At 52.4% G+C, this 14,666-nt stretch overlaps 1 protein-coding gene across 1 annotated transcript in view; it reads left to right on the top strand.

The window, feature by feature from the left end:
* Positions 1-14,666, top strand: part of DNAH12 (dynein axonemal heavy chain 12) — a 331,588-nt gene that overhangs the window by 94,138 nt on the left and 222,784 nt on the right. Inside the window, exons 18-19 of the mRNA XM_075321326.1 lie at positions 1,005-1,190; positions 2,529-2,729. Coding sequence (XP_075177441.1) covers positions 1,005-1,190; positions 2,529-2,729 — 387 coding nt within the window. The remainder of the gene's footprint in view (positions 1-1,004; positions 1,191-2,528; positions 2,730-14,666) is intronic.

Raw genomic sequence — 14,666 nt, 5'->3', positions numbered from 1 at the left:
TGCATACCTATGCTTCGGCGGACGCCAGCCTAGGTAGAAGAGTCCTGCAGGCGGCAGTTGCCTCCCCGTAGGGGAGGGCTGTCTTTGCAGCTCTAACATGAGGTATTTCTTTACCCACCCAGGGACAGCTTTTGGACGTCCCAATCGTCTGGGTCTCCCAATGGAGCGCCGAAGAAGAAGGGAATTTTGTTACTTACCGTAAATTCCTTTTCTTCTAGCTCCTATTGGGAGACCCAGCACCCGCCCTGTTGTCCTTCGGGATTTTTGGTTGTTTTTCGGGTACACATGTTGTTCATGTTGAACGGTTTTCAGTTCTCCGACGTTACTTCGGAGTGAATTTGTTTAAACCAGTTATTGGCTTTCCTCCTTCTTGCTTTTGCACTAAAATTGGTGAGCCAGTGATCCCACTGGGGGTGTATAGCCAGAAGGGGAGGGGCCTTACACTTTTTAGTGTAATGCTTTGTGTGGCCTCCGGAGGCAGTGCTATACACCCAATCGTCTGGGTCTCCCAATAGGAGCTAGAAGAAAAGGAATTTACGGTAAGTAACAAAATTCCCTTCTTTGCAATTTACTACTTATTAAAATTTTCAGCCATTCTGGAGATATTAACATTTTTTTTTTTAATTCCTTAATAGCTTGTTGCCTTGGAGTCCGACCACCGCTGCCAGAAAGCAGAACATGCACCGCACCATGCTTACTAGCTCTTTCCTGTTGAGCCTTGTTTGAAGCTGACCTTGTTTGCTGGATTGCGCTGTTAACCCCTAATCCGATCCAGCTTCAGCGCAGTTGCTTACTAGCCACACAACAGCGGTGGTCGGTCTCCTAGGCAACGAGCTGTAAGCAACAAAAAAGAACAGATATGTGAAGAACAGCTGCACATTTTAAAAAGCTGTTAATTGAAAAAAATGCTTGTTTACAATATCTATGTATAAAGATGGGAATAACCCTTTAATTTTTTTAGCTGTAACCCCTGAAAACTGTTTTTTGGTTTGACTCCTTTGCAGGAATATATCCCTCTGGTGAGCATCCTCTGCAACCCAGGAATCCGAACCCGCCATTGGCTCCAGATGTCTGAGATCGTTGGCTATGACCTCACCCCGAATTCTGGCACCAGCCTGAAGAAGGTTCTGAAGCTGAACTTGGATTCGTTCTTAGACCAGTTTGAACAGATTAGTGCTGCAGCTAGTAAGGTAAGAATATTAGTCTTGTAAATGTGGTCGTACATTCCATTAATGACATGAAAGAAAAACTAAGGAAAATTGAAAAACAAAACCTAAAGGAAATTAGTAAAAAAGAAAAAAAAATGCAGACATTTTTCGGAGGAAAATTGCTTGCGCTTTCTAAAGTTTAGAATACATAACATTTTGTTCCCATAGGGAATACATTTCTGTAAAATGTCGTGGCTTTTTCCTCTATTCCTTTTTAAATAAGCATGCAACCTTATCACAGCAGGTTTTGGATACCATATGTATGATGGCGTTCGGAAAAATAGCTCTGGTCTGACAAATGACAGTTTCGCCAATTGGCTATCTCAAGAGTGTGACAGTTTCGCCAGTGGCTTTCTCAAGAGCATGACAATTTCACTAATGGCTATCTCAAGTGTGTGACAGTTTCGCCAGTGGCTTTCTCAAGAGTGTGACAATTAGACTAATGGCTATCGGAAGAGTGGGACAGTTTTGCCAGTGGCTTTCTCAAGCATATGACAATTTCACTAGTGGCTATGTCAGGAGTGTGACAGTTTCGCCAGTGGCTTTCTCAAGAGTGTAATAATTTAACTAATGGCTATCTCAAGAGTGTGAGAGTTTTGCCACTGGCCAACTCAAGCATGTCACAGTTATAACAATTTCACTAGTGGCTATGTCAAGAGTGTGACAGTTTCGCCAGTGGTTATCCCAAGCATGTGACAATTTCACTAATGGCTATCTCAAGAGCTGTAACAGTTTTGCCAGTGGCTTTCTTTAAAGTGTGACGGCTTCGCCAGAGGCTTCCTCAAGAGTGTGACAGTTTCGCCAGTGGCTTCCTCAAGTGTGTTACTGTTTCGCCAGTGGCTTCCTCAAGAGTGTGACAGTTTCGCCAGTGGCTTCCTCAAGTGTGTGACTGTTTTGCCAGTGGCTTCCTCAAGAGTGTGACAGTTTCACAAATTGCTATCTCAAGAGTTTAACAGTTTTGCATCTGGTGTGACCTGATCAACTTCTTTCTTACAATATGAAACTGGTTACTCACCCACTTGCATTAGATATATAACGGCTAAACCTTACAATTGTTACAAGACTGACCATGTAGTGTACAGAACACATGCATGCTCAGATGAGATGGGCATGCATGTGTATTGGGAGCGGTAGAGTGGGAGAGATAGCTGTTTGATATCTCTAATGACAAACTTAAACCAGGCTCCCACTATGGATTAATGTCGACTAGATCATCCAATGACTTAATGTGTATGAAAGCCGCCCGGCTGCCCCCTGATGGCAGATGTCCGAGGAAAGAGGGATATGCTAAAATGACAAGTTTCTGTGCTTTCTTATTAGGAGTTTTCCCTGGAGAAGGCAATGCACACCATGGAAGAAATGTGGGACTTCATATCCTTTAATACTAGTCCCTATCGAGAATCTGGGGTTTCTATTCTGTCAGCGGTGGATGAAATCCAAACCACTCTGGATGACCAAATCGTGAAGACTCAGACGATGAGAGGGTCACCTTTCATCAAGCCCTACGAGAAAGAAATCAAGGTATGAAATATTCAGCTGCTTATTAGCGGACACTAAGGTTACATGAGAAGCTGCGGGGCTAGTGTCACATAGTGCATATAATAGTGCACATAAAGGATCAAGGAATTGCACTAAACCGTAAAACAGTCAAAAAAAGATTACAAATACATATCAAACTTAATCATTTAAAGTGCAACAAAAATATAGGTCACTAGATGGTAATATCACATAAATAATGTATATTAAATTAATATAAATGGCAGCTACACATGATTATTATAATATAAAGTGCAAAGTAGTATAGTATTAATTATAATAGCAGCAATGTGCAATAGAGGATGCAAAATATGTAATACTAGCAGCTTAAATTAAAGTTCTCTGCATGTACAAAGGTTGCTGATATAATTAAGTAAGGTGCACTAGTGAATAATTAATAAATAGCTGAATAATTAATAATTCATATAAAGTTAGTAGCAACCAAAATCTAATTGTACATAATACCCCATAGATGATCCATATTCAATACGATGTGTAGAAATCATCATGCCAAGATCTATGTATAAGTAGTATATCAGAATCTTTGGGTCAGATAAAAGTAATTACCTGAGGCCATGACTGTAACAGCTGTGACGACGCCAACTCCCAACCCAACGCGCGTTTCGGCGTGCCTTCGTCGGGGGGATGGTCTAATAGGGATTTTTTTCTTTGTCGCTCCATTGGGAGACCCAGACAATTGGGGGTGTATAGCTTCTGCCTCCGGAAGCCACACAAAGTATTACACTTTAAAAAGTGTAACCCCTCCCCTCTGCCTATACACCCTCCCGTGGATCACGGGCTCCTCAGTTTTATGCTTTGTGTGGAAGGAGGCACACATCCACTCATGCATTCTCAACTTAGTTATGTCGGTTGGAAGAAAAGAGGGCCCCCACGGGGCCCCCGGCATGTTCCCTTCTCACCCCACTACGTCAGCGGTGTTGTTAAGGTTGAAGTACCCATTGCGGGTACAGAGGCTGGAGCCACATGCCGTCTCCTTCACCATCCCTTAAGCGGCTCTGGGAGAAGTGGGATCCTAAGCGGTCATCCATTTACTGGGACCGTGCTCCATCCGCAGCCCCTGTGGGAACCTGCCGGACCGGAGCCTCTTCAACCTCAGGGACCGGGCCCTGCAACTCAAAGGTACTCTGTGTCCCCATCGGGGATTGTGCAGGGAGCGCACCTTCTTCCCGGAAGCCGCGGCGGCTGCTGAATTCAGGAGGCCGGTGGACTTCCGCGCCGACCGTGCCTGCTTGTCGGGCGCGGTCTCAAATTTAGTCCCCGGCTTCATCGCGGCCTAGTCGCAAAAATCCCGCCCCCGGGCCTGCCTGTCAGGGGTGAGGGCGGGATTACCGACCTGACGTCGGATGTGAGGGCTGGAGCATCCTGCATGTTTCCTCCCCCCTCACTGATCACTGTGGGGACCCCAGATTCCCGCACTTTGCTGGCGCCGCCCACGGCTCCACTCCTCCCCTGAGAGCTCCGGCAGCCATTTTTTCGCATTCTGCCGGTGGAGGATTCTCAGTGAACAGCTCTGCAGCTCCGGGGGATCCAAGGCAGGGAATCTGGAGGACACACTCCGCTCATTAGAGGTCGGTAAGCCACACCGGTCACCCGGTGCTGGTCCCCCTAGGGTGCCGGATTAGATACGTATATATCTATATCTATCTGTTCGGTGGGCTGTATACCCCTTTCCCATATACCCTCAGTGATCACTCTTCTAGGAGACAACAGCATGTCGTCCACAAGGAGCAAAGCTGCTAAGGCACAGGGTTTTTCTTTGTCGCTCCATTGGGAGACCCAGACAATTGGGTGTATAGCTTCTGCCTCCGGAGGCCACACAAAGTATTACACTTAAAAAAGTGTAACCCCTCCCCTCTGCCTATACACCCTCCCGTGGATCACGGGCTCCTCAGTTTTATGCTTTGTGTGGAAGGAGGCACACATCCACTCATGCATTCTCATATTAGTTATGTCGGTTGGAAGAAAAGAGGGCCCCCACGGGGCCCCCGGCATGTTCCCTTCTCACCCCACTACGTCGGCGGTGTTGTTAAAGTTGAGGTACCCATTGTGGGTACACAGGCCGGAGCCTCATGCCGTCTCCTTCACCATCCCTTAGCGGCTCTGGGAGAAGTGGGATCCTGAGCGGTCATCCATTTACTGGGACCGTGCTCCCTCCGCAGCCCCTGTGGGAATCTGCCGGACCGGAGTCTATTCAACCTCAAGGACCGGGCCCTGCAACTCTAAGGTACTCTGTGTCCCCATAGGGGACTGTGCAGGGAGCGCACCTTCTTCCCGGACGCTGCGGCAGCTGCTGAATTGAGAAGGCCGGCGGACTTCCGCGCCGACCGTGCCTGCTTGTCGGGCGCGGTCTCAAATTTAGTCCCCGGCTTCATCGCGGCCTAGTCGCAAAAATCCCGCCCCGGGGCCTGCCTGTCAGGGGTAAGGGCGGGACTGCCGACCTGACGTCGGATGTGAGGGCCGGACCATCCTGCATGTTTCCTCCCCCCTCACTGATCACTGTGGGGACCCCAGATTCCCGCACTTTCCTGGCACCGCCCACGGCTCCACTCCTCCCCTGAGAGCTCCGGCAGCCTTTTTTTGGCATTCTGCCGGTGGAGGATTCTCAGTGAAGAGCTCTGCAGCTCCGGGGGACCTAAGGCAGGGAATCTGGAGGACACACACTCCGCTTTTTAGCGGTCGGTAAGCCACACCAGCCACCCGGTGCTGGTCCCCCTAGGGTGCCGGAATAGATACGTATTTATATATATATATTTCTGTTCGGTCGGGCTGTATACCCTTTTTTGCCCATATACCCTCAGTGATCATTCTCCTAGGAGACAACAGCATGTCGTCCACAAGGAGCAAAGCTGCTAAGGCACAGGGTTTTTTTGCGGCCTGTACCTCTTGTGGGGCTATGTTACCTGCGGGTTCCACCTACCCTCACTGTGAGCAAGGCTCGACCCCTGTTTCGCTTGCTCAGCCGGAGCCTCGGTCACTAGTGGGCCCCTCGGCTCATGTAGACCCCCCTGCTCCCCCTGTCCAGGCGGCAGGGACAGAGTTCGCCTCTTTTGCTGAGAAACTCTCTGAGTTACTTTCACAATCCATGGCTCAGTCTATGGACAAATGGTCTGCCAAGCTGCTAGAAGCTTTGCAGTCCAGACCGGTCCTTGCACAGGCCCCGGCCCCTGTTGGATCGTCGCCTCCAGGCCCCTCTCGGTCCGCGCTGCAGCGCGCTCCCAAGTTGGGCCCTAGGTCTCACGTGGAGGACTCCTGCCCGGACCACAGTCCTAGACAGGCTAAGCGGGCTCGCCGGGAATCTTCCCCGACTTCTTCACGCTGCTCGGGTTCCCAGCTTGAGGACTCTCTGGAGGACGAGGAGGACGTCACAGCTCAGGGCTCTGACCCTGACGTCGCCCTTAACCTTGATACACCTGAAGGGGACGCCTTAGTGAATGATCTTATCTCGTCCATCAACCAGGTGTTAGATCTATCTCCCCCACCTCCACCTATAGAGGAGTCGGCGTCTCAGCAGGAGAAACACCAGTTTAGGTTCCCCAAACGTACACGTAGTGCGTTTTTCGATCACTCTAACTTCAGAGATGCTGTCCAGAAGCCAAGAGCGGTTCCGGACAAACGCTTTACTAAGCGCCTCACTGACACGCGTTACCCCTTCCCCTCCGAGGTCGTTAAGGGTTGGGCTCAGTGTCCCAAGGTGGATCCTCCAGTCTCTAGATTGGCGGCTAGATCTGTGGTATCGGTTGCAGATGGCTCATCGCTAAAGGATGCCACTGACAGGCAGATAGAGCTTCTGGTGAAGTCCATCTATGAGGCCACGGGCGCGTCTTTTGCCCCGGCCTTTGCAGCCGTGTGGGCACTCCAAGCTATCTCAGCTTGTCTGGCTGAGATTAATGCTGTCACACGTAATTCTGCTCCGCAAGTTGCGTCTTTGACTTCTCAAGCGTCAGCTTTTTCTTCCTACGCCATGAACGCAGTCCTAGACTCTGCTAGCCGTACAGCTGTGGCATCCGCTAACTCTGTGGCAGTCCGCAGGGCCATGTGGCTGCGCGAATGGAAGGCAGACTCGGCTCCAAGAGGTTCTTAACCGGTTTGCCGTTTTCTGGCGACCGCTTGTTTGGCGAACGATTGGATGAGATTTTTAAGGAATCCAAGGGAAAGGACTCCTCCTTACCCCAATCCAAACCTAAGAGACCTCAGCAACGGTCAGGAACGTGGTCGCGGCTTTTACTACAACTTGTTCGTGGTGCCAAAAAAAGGACGGATCATTCCGTCCCGTTCTGGACCTCAAACTACTCAACAGACATGTGAGAACCAGACGGTTTCGGATGGAATCTCTCCGCTCGGTCATCGCCTCGATGTCACAAGGAGACTTCCTAGCATCGATCGACATCAAGGGTGCTTATCTCCACGTGCCGATCGCACCCGAACATCAACGCTTCTTGCGTTTCGCCATCTGTGACGAACACCTTCAGTTCGTTGCATTGCCTTTCGGCCTGGCGACAGCCCCACGGGTTTTCACCAAAGTCATGGCATCCGTTGTGGCGGTCCTACACTCTCAGGGCCACTCGGTGATTCCCTACTTAGACGATCTCCTAGTCAGGGCCCCTTCTCGGGTGGCGTGTCAACACAGCCTTACCGTCGCTCTGGCGACTCTCCAGCAGTTCGGGTGGATCATCAACTTCCCGAAATCCAAGTTGACACCGACCCAATCACTGACTTACCTCGGGAGGGAGTTTCATACACAGTCAGCGGTAGTCAAGCTACCGCGGGACAAACAGCTTTCTCTGCAGGCAGGGGTGCAATCTCTTCTTCGGGGTCAGTCACACCCCTTAAGGCGCCTCATGCACTTCCTGGGGAAGATGGTGGCAGCGATGGAGGCAGTGCCGTTCGCGCAATTCCATCTGCGGCCACTCCAATGGGACATTCTCCGCAAATGGGACAGGAGGTCGGCTTCCCTCGACAGGAAAGTCTCTCTTTCCCTTGCAACCAAAACGTCTCTTCAGTGGTGGCTCCTTCCCAATTCTCTATCGCAGGGAAAATCCTTCCTACCCCCAACCTGGGCTGTGGTCACCACGGACGCGAGCCTGTCAGGGTGGGGAGCGGTTTTTCTCCACCACAGGGCTCAGGGAACCTGGACTCCGATAGAGTCTTCCCTTCAGATCAATGTTCTGGAGATAAGGGCAATGTATCTAGCCCTATTGGCTTTCCATCGGTGGCTGGAGGGCAGGCAGATCCGTATCCAGTCGGACAACACCACTGCCGTCGCATACATCAACCACCAAGGCGGCACTCGCAGTCGTCAAGCCTTCCAGGAAGTCCGGCAGATTCTGCAGTGGGTGGAAGCCACAGCCTCCACCATCTCCGCAGTTCACATCCCGGGCGTAGAAAACTGGGAAGCAGATTTTCTCAGTCGTCAGGGCATGGATGCGGGGGAATGGTCTCTACACCCAGAAGTGTTTCGAGAGATCTGTCGCCGCTGGGGAACGCCGGACGTCGATCTCATGGCGTCACGGCACAACAACAAAGTCCTGGCATTCATGGCTCGGTCTCAGGATCACAGAGCTCTGGCGGCGGACGCGTTAGTTCAGGATTGGTCGCAGTTTCGACTGCCTTATGTGTTTCCTCCTCTGGCGATGCTGCCCAGAGTGTTACGCAAGATCAGGTCCGACTGCCGTCGCGCCATTCTCGTCGCTCCAGACTGGCCGAGGCGGTCGTGGTACCCGGATCTGTGGCATCTCACGGTGGGACAACCGTGGGCGCTTCCAGACCGCCCAGACATGCTGTCACAAGGCCCGTTTTTCCATCTGAATTCTGTGGCCCTCAACCTGACTGTGTGGCCATTGAGTCCTGGCTCCTAGCGTCTTCAGGGTTATCTCAGGATGTCATTGCCACCATGAGACAGGCCAGGAAGCCAACGTCCGCCAAGATCTATTACAGGTCTTGGCAAATCTTCTTATCCTGGTGCTCTGATAACGGTTTTCCTCCATGGCCGTTTGCCTTACCCACTTTTCTTTCATTCCTTCAATCCGTAATGGACAAGGGTTTGTCACTTGGCTCTCTCAAGGGCCAAGTATCGGCGCTCTCCGTATTTTTTCAAAAGCGCCTAGCCAGGCTTCCGCAGGTCCGCACGTTCCTGCAGGGAGGTTTGCCACATAGTCCCACCTTACAAACGTCCACTGGAACCCTGGGATCTTAACAGGGTGCTAACGGCTCTTCAGAAACCACCTTTCGAGCCGCTGCGGGATGTCTCTTTATCACGTCTTTCGCAGAAGGTGGCCTTTCTAGTGGCAGTTACATCACTCCGGAGAGTGTCTGAGCTTGCAGCGCTGTCATGCAAAGCCCCCTTCCTGGTGTTTCACCAGGATAAGGTGGTTCTGCGTCCGGTCCCGGATTTTCTCCCTAAGGTGGTATCTCCTTTTCATCTCAATCAGGATATCTCCTTGCCTTCATTTTGCCCTAATCCAATTCACCAATGTGAAAAGGATTTGCACTCTTTGGATCTAGTGAGAGCACTCCGGCTCTACGTGTCTCGCACGGCGCCCCTGCGTCGTTCAGATGCGCTCTTTGTCCTTGTCGCTGGCCAGCGTAAGGGTTCGCAGGCTTCCAAGTCAACCTTGGCTTGGTGGATCAAGGAACCGATTCTCGAAGCCTACCGTTCTTCTGGGCTTCCGCTTCCTTCAGGGCTGAAAGCCCATTCTACCAGAGCCGTGGGTGCGTCCTGGGCATTGCGGCACCGGGCTACGGCTCAGCAGGTGTGTCAGGCAGCTATGTGGTCTAGTCTGCACACTTTCACGAAACACTATCAAGTGCATACCTATGCTTCGGCAGACGCCAGTTTAGGTAGGCGAGTCCTTCAGGCGGCGGTTGCCCACCTGTAAGAGGGAGCCGTTGCGGCTCTTTTTATTGAGGTATTCTTTACCCACCCAGGGACTGCTTTTGGACATCCCAATTGTCTGGCTCTCCCAATGGAGCGACAAAGAAGAAGGGAATTTTGTTTACTTACCGTAAATTCCTTTTCTTCTAGCTCCTATTGGGAGACCCAGCACCCGCCCCTGTTCCCTTCGGGCTGGTTGTTCTTTTGTGTACACATGTTGTTCATGTTGAATTGTTCTTTTGGTTCATGGTTTTCAGTTCTCCGAACATCCTTCGGATTGAATTTACCATAGACCAATTTATAAGTTTTCTCCTTCCTGCTTTTGCACCAAAACTGAGGAGCCCGTGATCCACGGGAGGGTGTATAGGCAGAAGGGAGGGGTTACACTTTTTTAAGTGTAATACTTTGTGTGGCCTCCGGAGGCAGAAGCTATACACCCAATTGTCTGGGTCTCCCAATAGGAGCTAGAAGAAAAGGAATTTACGGTAAGTAAACAAAATTCCCTTCTTTTGCGGCCTGTACATCTTGTGAGGATATGTTACCTGCGGGTTCCACCTACCCTCACTGTGAGCAATGCTCGACCCCTGTTTCGCTTGCTCAGCCGGAGCCTCGGACACTGGTGGGCCCCTCGGCTCATGTAGACCCCCCTGCTCCCCCTGACCAGGCTGCAGGGACAGAGTTCGCCTCTTTTGCTGAGAAACTCTCTGAGTCACTTTCACAATCCATGGCTCAGTCTATGGACAAATGGTCTTCTAAGCTGCTAGAGGCTTTGCAGTCCAGACCGGACCTTTCACAGGCCCCGGCCCCTGTTGGCTCCTCACCTCCAGGCCCCTCTCGGTCCGCTCCACAGCGCGCTCCTAGGTTGGCCCCTCGGTCTCAGGCAGAGGACTCCTGCCCGGACCACAGTCCTAGACAGGCTAAGCGGGCTCGCTGGGAATCTTCCCCGACTTCTTCATTCTGCTCGGGTTCCCAGCTTGAGGACTCTCTGGAGGACGAGGCGGACGTCGCAGCTCAGGGCTCTGACCCTGACGTCGCCCTTAACCTTGATACACCTGAGGGGGGCGCCTTAAGGTCCAGTCACACTAAGCAACTTACCAGCGATCCCAACAACGATAGGGATCGCTGGTAAGTTGCTAGGAGGTTGCTGGTGAGATGTCACACTGCGACGCTCCAGCGATCCCACCAGCAACCTGACCTGGCAGGGATCGCTGGAGCGTCGCTACACGAGTTGCTGGTGAGCTCACCAGCAACCAGTGACAAGCCCCCAGCGCCGCGTGGAAGATGCTGCGCTTGGTAACTAAGGTAAATATCGGGTAACCAACCCGATATTTACCTTGGTTACCAGCGCACGGAGCTACACGTGCAGAGAGCAGGGAGCAGCGCACACCGCTTAGCGCTGGCTCCCTGCTCTCCTAGTTACAGCACACATCAGGTTAATTACCCGATGTGTGCTGTAGCTACATGTGCACAGAGCAGGGAGCAGCGCACAATGCTTAGTGCTGGCTCCCTGCTCTCCTAGCTACAGCACACATCGGGTTAATTAACCCGATGTGTCCTGCAGCTACATGTGCACAGAGCAGGAGCCGGCACTTACAGTGAGAGCGGCGGAGGCTGGTAACAAAGGTAAATATCAGGTAACCAAGGACAGGGCTTCTTGGTTACCCGATGTTTACTGTGGTTACCAGCCTCCGCAGAAGCCGGCTCCTGCTGCCTGCACATTTAGTTGTTGCTGTCTCGCTGTCACACACAGCGATCTGTGCTTCACAGCGGGACAGCAACAACTAAAAAATGGCCCAGGACATTCAGCAACAACCAACGACCTCACAACAGGGGCCAGGTTGTTGCTGGATGTCACACACAGCAACATCGCTAGCAACGTCACAAAATTGTTCGTTAGCAGCGATGTTGCTAGCGATGTTGCTTAGTGTGACGGGGCTTTTAGTAAATGATCTTATCTCGTCCATCAACCAGGTGTTAGATCTCTCTCCCCCGCCTCCTCCTGTAGAGGAGTCGGCGTCTCAGCAGGAGAAACACCAGTTTCGGTTCCCCAAACGTACACGCAATACGTTTTTTGATCACTCTAACTTCAGAGATGCCATCCAGAAGCCCAGAGCGGTCCCAGACAAGCGCTTTACTAAGCGCCTCACTGACACGCGTTACCCCTTCCCATCTGAAATCGTTAAGGGCTGGGCACATTCTCCCAAGGTGGATCCTCCAGTCTCAAGATTGGCGGCTAGATCCGTGGTGTCGGTTGCAGATGGCTCATCGCTAAAGGATGCCACTGACAGACAGATTGAGCTCCTGGTGAAGTCCATCTATGAGGCCACGGGCGCGTCTTTTGCCCCGGCCTTTGCAGCCGTGTGGGCACTCCAAGCTATCTCGGCTTGTCTGACTGAGATTAATGCTGTCACACGTAATTCTGCTCCGCAAGTTGCGTCTTTGACCTCTCAGGCGTCAGCCTTTTCATCCTACGCCATGAACGCCGTCCTGGACTCTGCTAGCCGTACAGCTGTAGCATCCGCTAACTCTGTGGCAGTCCGCAGGGCCATGTGGCTGCGCGAATGGAAGGCAGACTCGGCTTCCAAGAGGTTCTTAACCGGTTTGCCGTTTTCTGGCGACCGTTTGTTTGGCGAACGATTGGATGAGATTATTAAGGAATCCAAAGAAAAGGATTCCTCCTTACCCCAGGCCAAACCTAAGAGACCTCAACAGAGAAAGGTTCAATCGAGATTTCGGTCCTTTCGTCCCTCCGCCAAGTCCCAATCCTCTTCGTCCAACATGTCGGAGAAAGGCCAGAGGAACTCCTATGCGTGGCGATCCAAGTCTCGCCCACAAAAGGCCGCAGGAGGCACTGCCTCCAAGACGGCTTCCTCATGACTCTCGGCCTCCCCTGACCGCATCCTCGGTCGGTGGCAGGCTCTCCCGCTTTAGCGACGCCTGGTGGCCACATGTTCAAGACCGATGGGTGAGAGACATTCTGTCTCATGGTTACAGGACAGAGTTCAGCTCTCGTCCTGCGGCTCGCTTCTTCAGAACCTCTCCGCCCCCCGCTCAGGCCGACGCACTTTTTCAGGCAATAGCCGCTCTAAAGATGGAAGGAGTTGTGATCCCCGTTCCCCTTCAGGAACGTGGTCGCGGATTTTACTCCAACTTGTTCGTGGTGCCAAAAAAGGACGGGTCATTCCGTCCCGTTCTGGACCTCAAGCTACTCAACAGACATGTGAGAACCAGACGCTTCCGGATGGAATCTCTCCGCTCGGTCATCGCCTCAATGTCACAAGGAGACTTCTTAGCATCGATCGACATCAAGGATGCTTATCTCCATGTACCGATCGCACCCGAGCATCAACGTTTCCTGAGTTTCGCCATCGGGGACGAACACCTCCAGTTCGTGGCATTGCCTTTCGGCTTGGCGACAGCACCACGGGTTTTCACCAAAGTCATGGCATCCGTTGTGGCGGTCCTGCATTCTCAGGGCCACTCGGTGATTCCCTACTTGGACAATCTCCTAGTCAGGGCCCCGTCTCGGGTGGCGTGTCAACAAAGTCTATCTGTCGCTCTGGCGACTCTCCAGCGGTTCGGGTGGATCATCAACTTCCCGAAATCCAAGTTGACACCGACCCAATCACTGACGTACCTTGGGATGGAGTTTCATACCCAGCAAGCGTTAGTCAAGCTTCCGAGCGACAAACAGCTTTCTCTGCAGGCAGGGGTGCAATCCCTTCTTCGGAGTCAGTCACACCCCTTAAGGCGCCTCATGCACTTCCTGGGGAAGATGGTGGCAGCTATAGAGGCAGTCCCGTTCGCGCAATTCCATCTTCGGCCACTCCAATGGGACATTCTCCGCAAATGGGACAGGAGTTCGGCTTCCCTCGACAGGAACGTCTCTTTCCCTTGCAACCAAGACGTCTCTTCAGTGGTGGCTCCTTCCCAACTCTCTGTCGCAGGGAAAATCCTTCCTACCCCCAACCTGGGCTGTGGTCACCACGGACGCGAGCCTGTCAGGGTGGGGAGCGGTTTTTCTCCACCACAGGGCTCAGGGAACCTGGACTCCGATAGAGTCATCCCTTCAGATCAATATTCTGGAGATAAGGGCAGTGTATCTAGCCCTATTGGCTTTTCATCGGTGGCTGGAGGGCAGGCAGATCCGTATCCAGTCGGACAACGCCACTGCCGTCGCATACATCAACCACCAAGGCGGCACTCGCAGTCGTCAAGCCTTCCAGGAAGTCCGACGGATTCTGCAGTGGGTGGAAGCCACAGCTTCCACCATCTCCGCAGTTCACATCCCGGGCGTAGAAAACTGGGAAGCAGATTTTCTCAGTCGTCAGGGCATGGACGCGGGGGAATGGTCTCTGCACCCAGACGTGTTTCGAGAGATCTGTCGCCGCTGGGGAACGCCGGACGTCGATCTCATGGCGTCACGGCACAACAACAAAGTCCCGGCATTCATGGCACGGTCTCAGGATCACAGAGCTCTGGCGGCGGACACGTTAGTTCAGGATTGGTCGCAGTTTCGACTGCCTTATTTGTTTCCTCCTCTGGCGATGCTGCCCAAAGTGTTACGCAAGATCAGGTCCGACTGCCGTCGCGCCATTCTCGTCGCTCCAGACTGGCCGAGGCGGTCGTGGTACCCGGATCTGTGGCATCTCACGGTGGGTCAACCGTGGGCGCTTCCAGACCGCCCAGACTTGCTGTCACAAGGCCCGTTTTTCCATCTGAATTCTGTGGCCCTCAACCTGACTGTGTGGCCATTGAGTCCTGGCTCCTAGCGTCTTCAGGGTTATCTCAGGATGTCATTGCCACCATGAGACAGGCCAGGAAGCCTACGTCCGCCAAGATCTATTATAGGTCTTGGCAAATCTTCCTATCCTGGTGCGCTAATAACGGTTTTCCTCCATGGCCGTTTTGCCTTACCCACTTTTCTTTCATTCCTTCAATCCGGAATGGACAAGGGTTTGTCACTTGGCTCTCTCAAGGGCCAAGTATCGGCGCTCTCTGTGTTTTTTCAAAAGCGCCTAGCCAGGCTT

The sequence above is a fragment of the Anomaloglossus baeobatrachus genome, chromosome 8 (genome assembly GCF_048569485.1).
Source record: "Anomaloglossus baeobatrachus isolate aAnoBae1 chromosome 8, aAnoBae1.hap1, whole genome shotgun sequence".
Taxonomy (NCBI): Eukaryota; Metazoa; Chordata; class Amphibia; order Anura; family Aromobatidae; genus Anomaloglossus; species Anomaloglossus baeobatrachus.
This window is presented reverse-complemented; position numbering and strand designations above follow the sequence as displayed.